Raw genomic sequence first — 12128 nt, 5'->3', positions numbered from 1 at the left:
GTGACCGCAGAATGCGCTGTGGTCGCCGAGCAGAAGTTGCCGACGTCGTCATATCGATTAAGCCATCAAAACTTTGACCGCTTATTAATGCGCGTACATCAGCGCCAAAGTGCGGTCATAATTCAAATGGGGCACCCGCCGCCATTCATGTCCTTCAAGGGTGGCCAATCGGGTTTTGGTATCAATTGTTTGGCCATCCGCGATGAGGGAAGTGAATCTGCTCAACCGCTTTACACGGCAATTCCTGTCTCTCTTCATATTGCTGACCCAGATCTGCGGGGTTACCACCTTTGTGTATAACTCAAAAACGCAATGCTTTCGGCACTCTGCATTTCTGCGATTTTACTCCAGCTTGGTTCTCATTTTTTTGACACTATCCATCTTTGCGAACATAAGCAAAATGTTCGATAATCTTCAAGCTGTGTGGCCCAATGCAATTGGCAGTGTTGTCTTGTTGGTGGTCAGAGTATATGGATTTGTGAAAAGTCGAGAGATCGTGGTGCTATTAAACCAAATGATGCGAATAATGAGACAGGTGAATCTTATGGCCAGGCATCCGAATGTGTTTCGCCTGAAACACTTGTTGCTACTTCTTCTGACTCTGCAGAATCTTTTGAGATCCCTAAACACAATCGTGGGAATACGTAACTACCCGGCTGATGCTTATGACTCGCTGCTCAACAGCGTTCTACTGCTAACTATGCTGGCCTTCCTTCTGAGCTTCCTTCTTCAGATCACCATCAATATTTGCCTCTTTGTGGTGCTCATTGCCATGTATAGCGAACTACACCACTGCATCCGAAGAATCTCAAATGACATGGATAAGCTACGGCTATCTTGCGTCCTTGAAAGTGGTCAATTTATGGTTCTGGTGGGACAACTTCAAGATATCGGCGAAAAATTGATTCGACTGCGCTATAATGTCTTTCAAATAACGCTCAAAATCACACGACATTTCCGAATTCATTGGCTGTGTGCTATTATCTACGGATTAATACCATTTTTTAGTGTTACAGCTAAGGATAAAAATGTTTTATACTTCCTTATCATTTCTGCATTGAACCTGATATTCCAGTGGACTATTTTTGCGATGCTGTCACGTGAATCAAGAATCAGCAGAAGTATATGCACTTTTCACTTGACCAATTACCATAAGGATACTGCTAAAATGGTAAGTAGAACTAATATACATAAATTTGGTAGATTTTAGTAGAGTTTCCCTTCAAGTACAGATTGATGAGTTACTCCATCAGGAAATCTGGGAACGTGTCACAGTCACCATATATGGCATTACACTGGACACGAAATTGCTCTTCAAACTGCTAACCATCAGTGCCTTTTGCGCGTTTGTTAACCGACTGGAATACTTGCAGCACCAGTGTCCTCAATAGATCCTGCCATTTAAATGTCAAATTATAGTCGGTGGAGTCCTTGCTCAATTTCGATATTGTCGTTTATTGTCTATTATTAGCATTCTGGGTTGTCATGTTATCGCAACTGCTGTGCAGCAATGTCAATTGCACAAGTCAAGAACTGCCTCATAGATGACTTTCGAGATACTTTGGCGGCAATTACGTAGCTGTTTCATTGTTCCTCCATTTCGAACAAGCTTCATAATATTTTCACTTTTATGGCAGGCAACATAAAAGACGACAGCTTTGGCAATAGCAACAACATCATCATTATCAACACCATCAAAGCCCGGAAAATTCCACCTACTCTGACTTCCCCCACCCCCCACCCCCCAAAACCCAAACGCCTTTCCTCTCCTTTTGTCCCCCTCAATTGTCGTAAAATCATAGGAAAAAAGAAAGGAGCCAACGGAGGCGAAAAGTGTGAGTGCGTAAATTTCACTCTGGCCTCGGAGTCGCTCAAGTGTCCTTCCATTCTGTGTCATAAAATTAACGCTTTATATGAACGCAAGCATAAGGCGCTCGATTTTTATCACCAAGTCCAACAAGATGGCCATGACCGAATCAGGAACATGGAAATGCACACGAAAAAAGGGACTGCTACTGCCAAGTACCTACAAATTGATGGGAGCAATTACAAATGATACTAAAGTTATATGAATGCTGTTATAAGATATCTTAAGATCCAAATAGATAAATAAACAATAAGCTTCTGAAGTATGTTTTCATGAGCAAAACACATTTATTACTGATATTTTCTAACAGTGCATAAGCTCATTGCGTACCTAACGAGAGCATAAATAGTTTAGAGTTGAATTAGAAACTGGGAGCGAAGGACGTTGGCTACTAAAAGAGCTGGTCCAGAGACTGTCTAATTATTTACGGGCAATGAAAGTTATGAATTGGGGCCAGGTCAACTTGAAAGTGAGTAAAAATACCATCGAACATCCCTATGCCTTTGCTGTCTGGATAAATGGTTTCAGTCTGGTTTCGTAGTCAGGCCCTTCTACACATTCTCGTGTTGTGTCTGTGAAATCGTTTTTCCAAGTGCTCTGAAATTTCAATAGCGTCCAGTGTTATAAATTTGACTCAGTATAAAAGATAATTTGCAAATACACGCAACCATGCTGACGACCCAGCAGACCGAATTCAAGATGATGGACAATGGCACCGAAACGCTCACCGATTCCCGTTCGAGTTCCAGTGCGGATCTGAAAACGCTCTCGGAGATGGATCTTCGTAAGCCACTCACGGAGATCGTGGACTTGCGTCTGAAGCATCCACTTGAGAATACCTGGACACTTTGGTACCTGGAGAATGATCGCAGCAAGAACTGGGAGGACATGCAGAACGAGATCACCAGCTTCGACATGGTCGAGGACTTCTGGAGTCTCTACAATCACATCAAGCCGCCATCTGAGATTAGAGTTGGCAGCGATTACTCTTTGTTTAAGAAGGGCATACAGTAAGCTTGGCTTGATTTATACATATATCTACAAATTAATCTGCGAGTCTGCACTCTTTCATATCAGGCCCATGTGGGAGGATGATGCGAACAAGTTCGGCGGCCGTTGGGTCATCAATATGGGGCGCGGCTCCAAAGTGGAGCTGGACAAGCTCTGGCTAGATGTGGTAAGTAGCCGTTGGAGCTTTGTGTCCATCGCCTGTCATATCTCTTGCTGTTGCAACTACACAACCTCTTTCCTGCCCACTGACAGCTACTCATTTTGATTGGCGAGGCCTTTGATCACACTGAAGAAGTCTGCGGCGCTGTTATCAACTTGCGCGGCAAGAGCAACAAAATTTGTGAGTATCACTAAAAAAAAAAATTGTAACTATGTTATGAATACATCTTTTAACTTAAAATATCAACAAAAAATTTAAAAGCTTAGATACAAATTTACTGCATTTTATTATTTGTAAAATATTGCCTTTGATTTCTTCACTATTAGTTTACTTATTTGAGCTTTAAGAAAATCGCCATTTTCCTACGTAGTATCTATTTATTTTTAAGCCAGCTTACACAGTGTAGTTTTGTAGTGTACCCAGCTTAAGTAGCCACTGGGCAACGCCATGACAACTGCTAACCCCGCGCCTCCACTGTCTCTACTCCCCCAGCAATTTGGACCGCCAACGGGCACAACGAGCTGGCCGTCATGGAGATTGGACTCAAGTTACGCGACCTGCTCGTCCTGCCGCCCCACCAACTGCAGTACCAGCTGCACAAGGACTCTATGTCCAAGCCGGGATCGGTGGTCAAAGCGGTTTATTGCGTGTAAGCCGCCTCCGACGCCCCGGTTTCGGATGCCACCCACCACCACCTCTAAACAAGCCGACCAATCATCTCTCTACCAACCAAAACCACCCATATATTTCCATGGCCGCTTACGCCGGTTGCTATTTCCAGCGCGTGTATCCAAAAAAAAATAGAAAAAAAATAATATTGTCTTGACACAGAACTGGTTTTATGAATTTGACCATGTTAAAAATTGCAAAGAAAGCTGTAAATACATAGTATTCTGAATACATAGCCCACGAGCCATCGTTAAATGTTGAATTCCCCCAGCCTTAAAAGTCCCGAGGAGCGCTTTTTATGCCGCTAGTTGGACGTTGGACCCTTTACGCTCCACGAAATGTTATGCAAACATATGCCGCACCAGAGCGCAAATAAAATGGTTTATATACACTTGCAGTTTGTACTTTTGGCCGCGCCAGCTAGAAGTGCACAGTGACTGCAAAAGATAAACGTCCACTTGGCTCGCTTGGCTGGCCGAGCGAAAAACAAAAGACCCCAAAAGGGTCAACAATGGCCACGTTGGATTGTCCGCTTTAGCGAGTGCCACACAGTACCCGTACAGCTGAATCTCGGGGATCTCTGCGTTCTCGACTATCTGGAACTGGCGTCGAGGGCTTCCCAAAATGCAGACAATTGAATTTTGATGAAAGGCCGAAACGCCGCTGCCTTGCGCAGCATTAAAATTCATGAATAGAGAGCTCTTAACAGTCCAGAGCATCAGTAATTTGCGTGTAAGAATATAGTTAGGTATTAAGTTTCTTTGCTAAACTAGCAGCTTATATTCCGCACTTGTAACCATTATATAAAATCTTATCTAATCATAAAGCTGTAGGTCCCCCAAAATGTAAACGTTTGTTCAACTTTTGTCTAAACCCTGTGACGTAAAGCGACGTTGCCAACTCGGGTCACCAGGCCATTCAATCAACATTGAAATTCCGATGGCAGCGGCACGTGCAGTAGCAACTTCATTATGAGCCACTTTAAGCTGACAAAACTCATCTCCATCCGCATAGCCCGTTGACTGCATTTTATGGGCCCAGGTGGCGGCGGCTTACATGGGGAGCTGTTAAACCGAAACCGCATCGAAACCGCACACGTCCCACATGGCATCCAGGTGCCTTCACCTGTAGTTTAGCCCACCTTCACCAACTCTGCCACCCCAAACACCCAAAAAACACCCACTAACCCACCCACTTCGCGTTCTTGCACCTTTGACATATTGCAGGGTTAGAATAGAGTTGGGTTTTTTTTGCTGTGCGGGATGAGAGAGATCCACACACACACAACACCGCAAACTTTTTGCCTTCAGACGAATATTTACAAATTAGTTGCTCGAAACGTGACATCGAGAATGTTGTTGCACTTGCAATTGGAGTCACATGTGAAATATCTGGCTTTCTACCTTTCTGTCTGTGCTGGTGAAAAACTTTGGCAAGCATGCAACTTAATTAGCACATAAATAAATTATTAACCCATTAGAAGGTCCTTAACACGTATCTTAAAATTTGGGTAATTATAAAAAGGTAAATCAACACTTTAAATTAAAAAAACTAGCAAATAGTAACCCTTTTACTATATATTGTTAAGGTTTCGATCAGCTATGCATTTCCAAGAGAGAAATATGTACGCACAAAATATTTGCATGATATACAAAATCGTTTTGATTGGTATTTTCTTTATGCATATTGATTGTGTTCTTTTTGGTGGTTCCGTTATAAAATGGCCAGATTAAAATCTGAAATCGAATGATTTGTATTAGCTCTATTATAGACTGGTATCGCTCTCCACCTCCATGCTGGTCCTGCATATATCAACACTCTTCATATAGCCAACGCAGACCACATTGAGCTTCAGCTTTGGTTTTTATGGCCACACCAGCTGGACAAGCACTATGGCAGCACCACCCAGAAACTACAACCACCCAAATGGACAACGAACCACCCACACAGCCACCAGCAAACTCTCCATTTTAGCTCAGCTTTTGTTTATTCTGTGTATTGTTGGAACTCGCGCGATTGCTGGTTTCAGCTTTTGGTCGAGTTTGCCTTCGTCTTTTTCTCTTTTGGCAAAACAACACTATACAACATAAAAATAAATTGCACTTCTGACACTTGAATACGGTGTAGGAGTTTGGGCCAAGGATGGTGGAGTGAAGTGGAGTAGCGGAGGGCAGATGCTACTATTTGGGCAGCGACACATGATTAAGTGGAGTTTGCGGTTGGCTTTGTACTGGGAATACGCATGTAAATCTATTTGGGTATACATTATCGTCGTCCAGTTGAAGCTTAACTTTTATCATATAATAAAATGTAATTTTCCAACTCGTAACTCTCTGGTAATTAGAATTTATAGCGAACTTAATCGCTTTTGGCACGCAGACTAAATGCAGGATGATGTAGATCTCTCTCTCTTTCTACCCAACATTTATTTCATTAATTTTTGCTCAAGAAGGGAATTTCATTAGCCGCATAACGCACAGGCATGCAACAATTTGTGTGCAATTTTCGCCAAAAAGGGATAACAACATTTTCACTCGCATCAAATGGACAAACCGCATCAATGCGGAGCATTTGAAATGAAATATTAATTTGCAAAATTCCAAGCCACCGTTACGCCGAGCGCTACACAAAACTTTTTTTTTTCTTTTTATTATAAATTAATAAGAATTTATGAGGCCAACAAAAATGAAAACGAATCAACGCAAGGCCTTGGATTGTACTTTTGAGTTCACCTTCAAAAGGAAGGCCCCAGGAAATGGCAAGAGACGACAGCCAACCAAGATATTTGTCTACAAATATTATTGCTATTCGAAATGTGTAGTATCTGCTGTGCCCTTGGCTTTCGTTCATTCGTTCGTTTCGGGTCCAAAAAATTCCTGGCTGCCAAATATGCAGGAGGTATGTCCTCCACTTCACTCCACTCCACTTGCCAACCTGGGAAATAAGTGGGGTAGAATTCAGTACGAGATAAAGGCCAGTTCGGATCGCTCCGCCTATATAATTCTTAATATTTCGCTTCATAAATATGTAAATAAATGCCGACACGAGGGAAAGACAAAAGAAATCTTGGCCTGTACTTTGTTAGCCATTTCTCCACCCCCAACAAGATGAGGACGAGGACGGAGACGGAGACGAGAACGTTCGGTTTGATAGAAACTATAAAGGAATCCGACAAAAACCGCACGGAACTCACAACGGGATATTAAGCACAAAAGTTGGCCACAAAGATTTTCGGACCGAGCCAACTTAATGAAATAAAGCACTCGCTTAGCACACACATTCGAGGACCCGTATCCGTACCCGTACCCGTACCCGAATCCGCATCCGAATCCATGGGCAAAACCTTAACCTAAAGCATAAGAAGTCAGTCATGAAAAGCGTACGTGAGCAATGAAAAAGTCGCAAACACTTTATTATACGTGGCAAGGGGGCAGGCAGCAGGAGGATGTGCTGCCGGTGGTGCGGAAGCAATGGGTGGGATGGGTTGTAGGATGGCCTTTCAGCCACATCAAAATGCTACGCGACGCGTATACGAAATAAGTCCTATGTAGATGCACTCCACCCACCCACAAGGCACATTACTCATACGCCGCGTCATTGTGCCGCAGTCAGATAAAGACCCAGGGCGAAAGACAAAAGATGGCCAAGAGGGACACTGAACGGAGCATGGAGAGGCAGGGTGGCAAGCTGGAGGTGAAAAGGAGGTGCGGCAGGACACCAAGGACAACGCGATGGCAATGCACATAATGGCCGGGTGCGTGAGCTAGGTATTTTGGTATTTTAAACATGTGCCCGGCAGCTAATGCATAGTTTATGGGTCTCTGGGCCTACGGCCAAAAGTGTTGGTCAAATTTGGTCAGCGATTTAAGCATGCCCACCATGCGATTGTAGGCCAAACTGGTGGCCAGTTTTTAACTTAAATGGTGTTAAATAAATTCAGTAATAGTGACACTCTTTAATCGCATTTAATAATTTAAAATATACTGACTCCAAGTAGTTTCCAAGATGCATTCCAATATTAATTTTAATTGAGTTCCAATTAGTTTTGGAGATAATTAATATCTTGGCTATTGGGAATTTACGCACTTGGAATGCGTAATATTCAGTCAAGTTAAACTTCAGCCTTAATAAATTACAATAATATTTGCTAAAATATTTATCATGCTAATTATATTGGTCAATAGGCCGCAACCCATTGAAGCTTGTGTTCATCTTGTCAGTGAGGTGCAAAACTTTCGCTTTTAATTTCACACACAATCAATTTGTGTTTATTAGCTCATTATAAACATTTTGAGGCTGCCTTCGTCGCTCAGTTGGCATTCCCGGCACGTGGGTCGTATACTTAATTTGCTTAGTCAACGAAGCAAATCATTGACCAAAAGAGTCCAACCGACGCCAAGGCCACCCAGTTTCTGCAGGACGTGCATGAGATGGATGAGGATTTATGTAGAGGACCAGACAAATTTTATAATTTGAACAACAACCATTGAGGGTAAAGAATGAGTAGAAACTACAAGGTGCACTAATTTGAGGTGTTCGAATGGCCCAAAGCAGTTTCGCAGCATGACCCCCAGCCGCAGGCTTTTGATGTGCACTCAAGGGTTGAAAGGTGGCATAATCAAATCAATGTCTGGACCCAGCACCCGGGACCCGGATCTATAAACACCCCTAAAAAGGTTATTTGTTCTCCTTGGAAGACTCTTTGTTTGGCCGTTTGCGGTCATGTTTCTGGTCCAACACCTTATTTGCCATTCCGAGCACATATCCGCAACTTGAATGGGATTTTGCAGATCTGTGGGCTTTTACTGTGCTCTTTATTAAGTGTCACTTGGCATAATTTAAATATTTAATCCACCGCGTCTGATATTCCCTTTAATAAGTATGCAAATGGCATATTTACAAAATCGCGAATTTCGCCTCACAACTTTTGTTTGCCAAATTTCGCGTAATTTGAGCTTGAGTTGCTTGTTTTTGTTGATTATTTTCTTCTCTACTGGAGTTGTGTCTAGACATTTTATGCGCGCCAGAGATTATATGAAATTCATAAGCGACACTTTTGGTCGGGAGTTGCTTCTTTGGGGACTTAAAACGCCAACACGATTCTGGTAAGGGAAAGAGTTCAGCGTTTGTAGGATTAACAGTTGAGTAGAATTCTTGACAGATATGAGAAATGGTCGCTTTGAGAAAGAGAAAGGAAAAGAAATGCAGTTGAAAACATATTTGGCTAGATTTCTATTACTGCTTTCAACTACTTCCATAAACCGCTTTATCCAGCGCTTGTTTGGATCAATAGCTTTTATACCATCATCAGGATTTTTTCAAAACAAATAATTACTAAAGCAGCGCATAAATTCCACAATATTATTTTTTTTCATTTTCTTGTTACATTTGTAGCAAGCAGGCACACTACCGTAACATACACACAGTGATTGTACATACAGTCCTAGATATACATACTCTTAGTTTTAAGTACAATTTTACGTTAATGTTAAGATCGTGCTTACGGACACTACTTTGTGCGTCCCGTTCGCACGATCAGCAACTGACACACCAATACATACATGTAATAGGCTAAGAAGGAACGGAACGAAGAAATAAAGAACACTTCGTTTGTGACAAGAAGAGAGAACGGCCGCATTTGAATCGCCTCCTACAAATTCAGAAGTGGGATTACTGTGAATTTTTTTTTCACAAAAAACTCAACCTACGAATCAAAGTAAAAACAATATCTTTAAATATAATCAAATGGAAACCATCGGTGCGGACGATTATACAGCAGCAGAACTGCGCAATTGGTGTGAAAAGCTCAGCATGCAGAAAAGCGGTAACAAGGCCACGCTTGCGGCGCGATTGAACGGTGTGCCCCCAGAAGCCCGAGGAGTTTGCCCGGTGATTGGCGAATTAGAAGGCGAAATCGCTAACAATGATTTGGAGCACGAAATCGTCGGAGAGTCAGCACCAGAGGTCGACATGGAAAGCCCAAGGAGCATGATCGAGGACGCCGCCGCTGGAGTGGTGCCGCCAAGCAGCGAACACTGCACCAATGCTGAAAGCATGAATGTTCATGACGACGCCAGGCCCTCAACATCTACCAATCATCGCGATTCGGAGTTGGCACGCGAGGAACATTTTCCAGAAGTTTCTACGCAGTTCGACGCCATGCAGCGTCAACTAAGGCTGCTCCAATTGGAAAACGAAATGTTGAAATTGGAATTTGCTCGACGCCATAACGCTGCCACATCGGATCAAAACAGCGCTGCCACATCGGATCAAAACAGCGCTGCCACATCGGGTCATAACAAGGCTACCACACTAATTCGAAGCAGTGTTGCCAAACCAAATCAACACAAGGATGCCACTCAAGATCAAGAAGTCGCTGGCGGAGATGCCAGATCGGAGGAAGCATTTGTAAATAAACAAACATTGCTAGCAATGGCCAAGGAAATGATTCCGATATTCGACGGTGCTTCTAACAACAAACTCAATGTTAGCACATGGGTCGCCCAGCTCAACGCGGTCTCAAAAATGTTTAAGCTAAGCGACGATGTAATTCGCATGCTAGTGATGTCCAAATTAAAGGACCATGCTCAAATTTGGTTGCACTCTTCGGAACGTTTGCTGACTTTGCCAGTTCAAGAACTTCTATTTCAACTTGGTGAAGCTTTCCACGGTAAGGAGAGCAAAATAATATCTCGACGCAAGTTTCAAGAGCGCAAGTGGAAACCGTCGGAAGATTTCTCCACATACTTCAAAGAAAAAACGCTGTTGGCTACACAGATTCGAATAGACGATGAGGAGCTAATCGACAACATCATTGAAGGGATTCCCGACTCCCTTCTACGACAACAGGCACACATGCACTGTTTTAATTCGTCTGCGCAGATGTTGCACGCATTTGCCAAGGTCTCGTTACGTAAACCGCTACTTTCTCCGGCTGGACGTGTTAAGGTTTCGTTCGATAAGGAACCTGGTTCGGCGCCTCCAAAAAGGTGCTTCAATTGCAATGCTGTTGGGCATTTCGCCGCCGACTGCCGCAAGCCCAAGCGCGAGTATGGAGCCTGCTACGCATGTGGCAGTAAGGATCATCTGGTGTACAACTGCACTGAGAGGAAGTTCGTATCCGACAACGAATATGTAAGACCGTTTAAGATTTATTTTAGTTCAAAACCTAATGAATGCCTGTTTTTAGAATGCCTAATCGATTCTGGAAGTCCAATTAGTTTCATAAAGAAGTCATACGTCGAAAAAATTTTGAAAAAGGAAGATATTACGTTAAATGGAAAGATTCTTAAAAATTATTTTGGCTTAAACGGTAGCCCTTTAGATATAATTGGAAAAATATCATGTTTCGTTATTATCAATAAAGAAATTCTAAATTTTGAGTTACTAATTGTGACAGACAGATCGATGGCATATGGAACAGTTTTGGGAAGAGATTTTATGAAAATTAGTAATTTTAAGATTGTTAGGGAAAAAGATAGTTCAAATGATAGACATTGCGAAAATGATTGTTTAAATGATAGAAACTTTGAAAATTTTATTGCAAATGATAGACATTGTGAAAATGATCGTTCAAATGATAGAAATGTTGAAAATTTTATTGCAAACGATAGATATTGTGAAAATTATGATTCAAATTCCGGAAATGCTGTTTTAAATAATGAAAATTCTGAAGACAATGGTTTAAATGATAGAAAATCTGAAAATGACGTGGCTAATGTCAAAAATTATGGAAATAAGTGTTCAATTAATATAAATAATGGAAATGAGAGCAAAACAAGTAGTCCTTATGACGGATTAGAAATACTATCAATTGAATACCCCGATCCAATAGAATGCAGTCAGTTAAATATTAACGAGAAGTGTGAATCGAATCTAAGAAACAGATTAATAGACGTATTTGATAAACTTTATGTGAATGCGAAACGTCCAGAAATCCCAGCAGTAAAATGGGAAATGAAACTTAATTTTGACAACACAAAACCATTCAATTATCCTCCAAGGCGATTATCATATGCAGAAAAAAGTCAAGTTCAGAATTTATTAGACGATTACTTAAAAGACGGGATTATACGTGCAAGCGAGTCAGAATATGCATCACCAATTGTTCTAGTTAAGAAAAAGTCAGGAGAATTAAGAATGTGCGTTGACTATCGAACTCTCAACAAAAACATGCTAAAAGACAACTACCCTACTCCATTGATAGACGACCTTATTGATAAACTTTCTGAAAAAGTAATTTTCACCAAATTAGATCTTAGAAACGGGTTCTTTCACGTGCATATGCACGAGGACTCAATTAAATACACCGCGTTCACTACACCTATGGGACAGTACGAATGGCTCAGAATGCCGTTCGGCTTACGAAATGCCCCCGCAGTTTTTCAGAGATTTGTAAATAGAATTTTCGCAGATTTGGTA

General features: G+C 41.9%; 2 protein-coding genes across 2 annotated transcripts; both read left to right on the top strand.

Annotated features, from left to right (window-relative positions):
• The first annotated feature begins 202 nt into the window (after positions 1 to 202).
• LOC6533221 (uncharacterized protein CG32395) lies at positions 203 to 1391 on the top strand. The gene is made up of 2 exons (XM_002093911.1): positions 203 to 1171; positions 1233 to 1391. Exons 1-2 carry the CDS (start codon positions 203 to 205, stop codon positions 1389 to 1391), a joined length of 1128 nt encoding a protein of 375 aa, XP_002093947.1.
• A 994-nt stretch (positions 1392 to 2385) lies between these two features.
• On the top strand, positions 2386 to 3942 carry LOC6533220 (eukaryotic translation initiation factor 4E1). Its single transcript, XM_002093910.4, has 4 exons — positions 2386 to 2877; positions 2945 to 3044; positions 3131 to 3218; positions 3531 to 3942. Exons 1-4 carry the CDS (start codon positions 2537 to 2539, stop codon positions 3689 to 3691), a joined length of 690 nt encoding a protein of 229 aa, XP_002093946.1. The 5' UTR covers positions 2386 to 2536; the 3' UTR covers positions 3692 to 3942.
• Positions 3943 to 12128: the final 8186 nt, after the last annotated feature.

This window comes from Drosophila yakuba, chromosome 3L, assembly GCF_016746365.2.
Source record: "Drosophila yakuba strain Tai18E2 chromosome 3L, Prin_Dyak_Tai18E2_2.1, whole genome shotgun sequence".
NCBI lineage: Eukaryota > Metazoa > Arthropoda > Insecta > Diptera > Drosophilidae > Drosophila > Drosophila yakuba.
The sequence above is the reverse complement of the archived record's forward strand: the minus strand, read 5'-3'. Positions and strand labels throughout refer to the sequence as shown.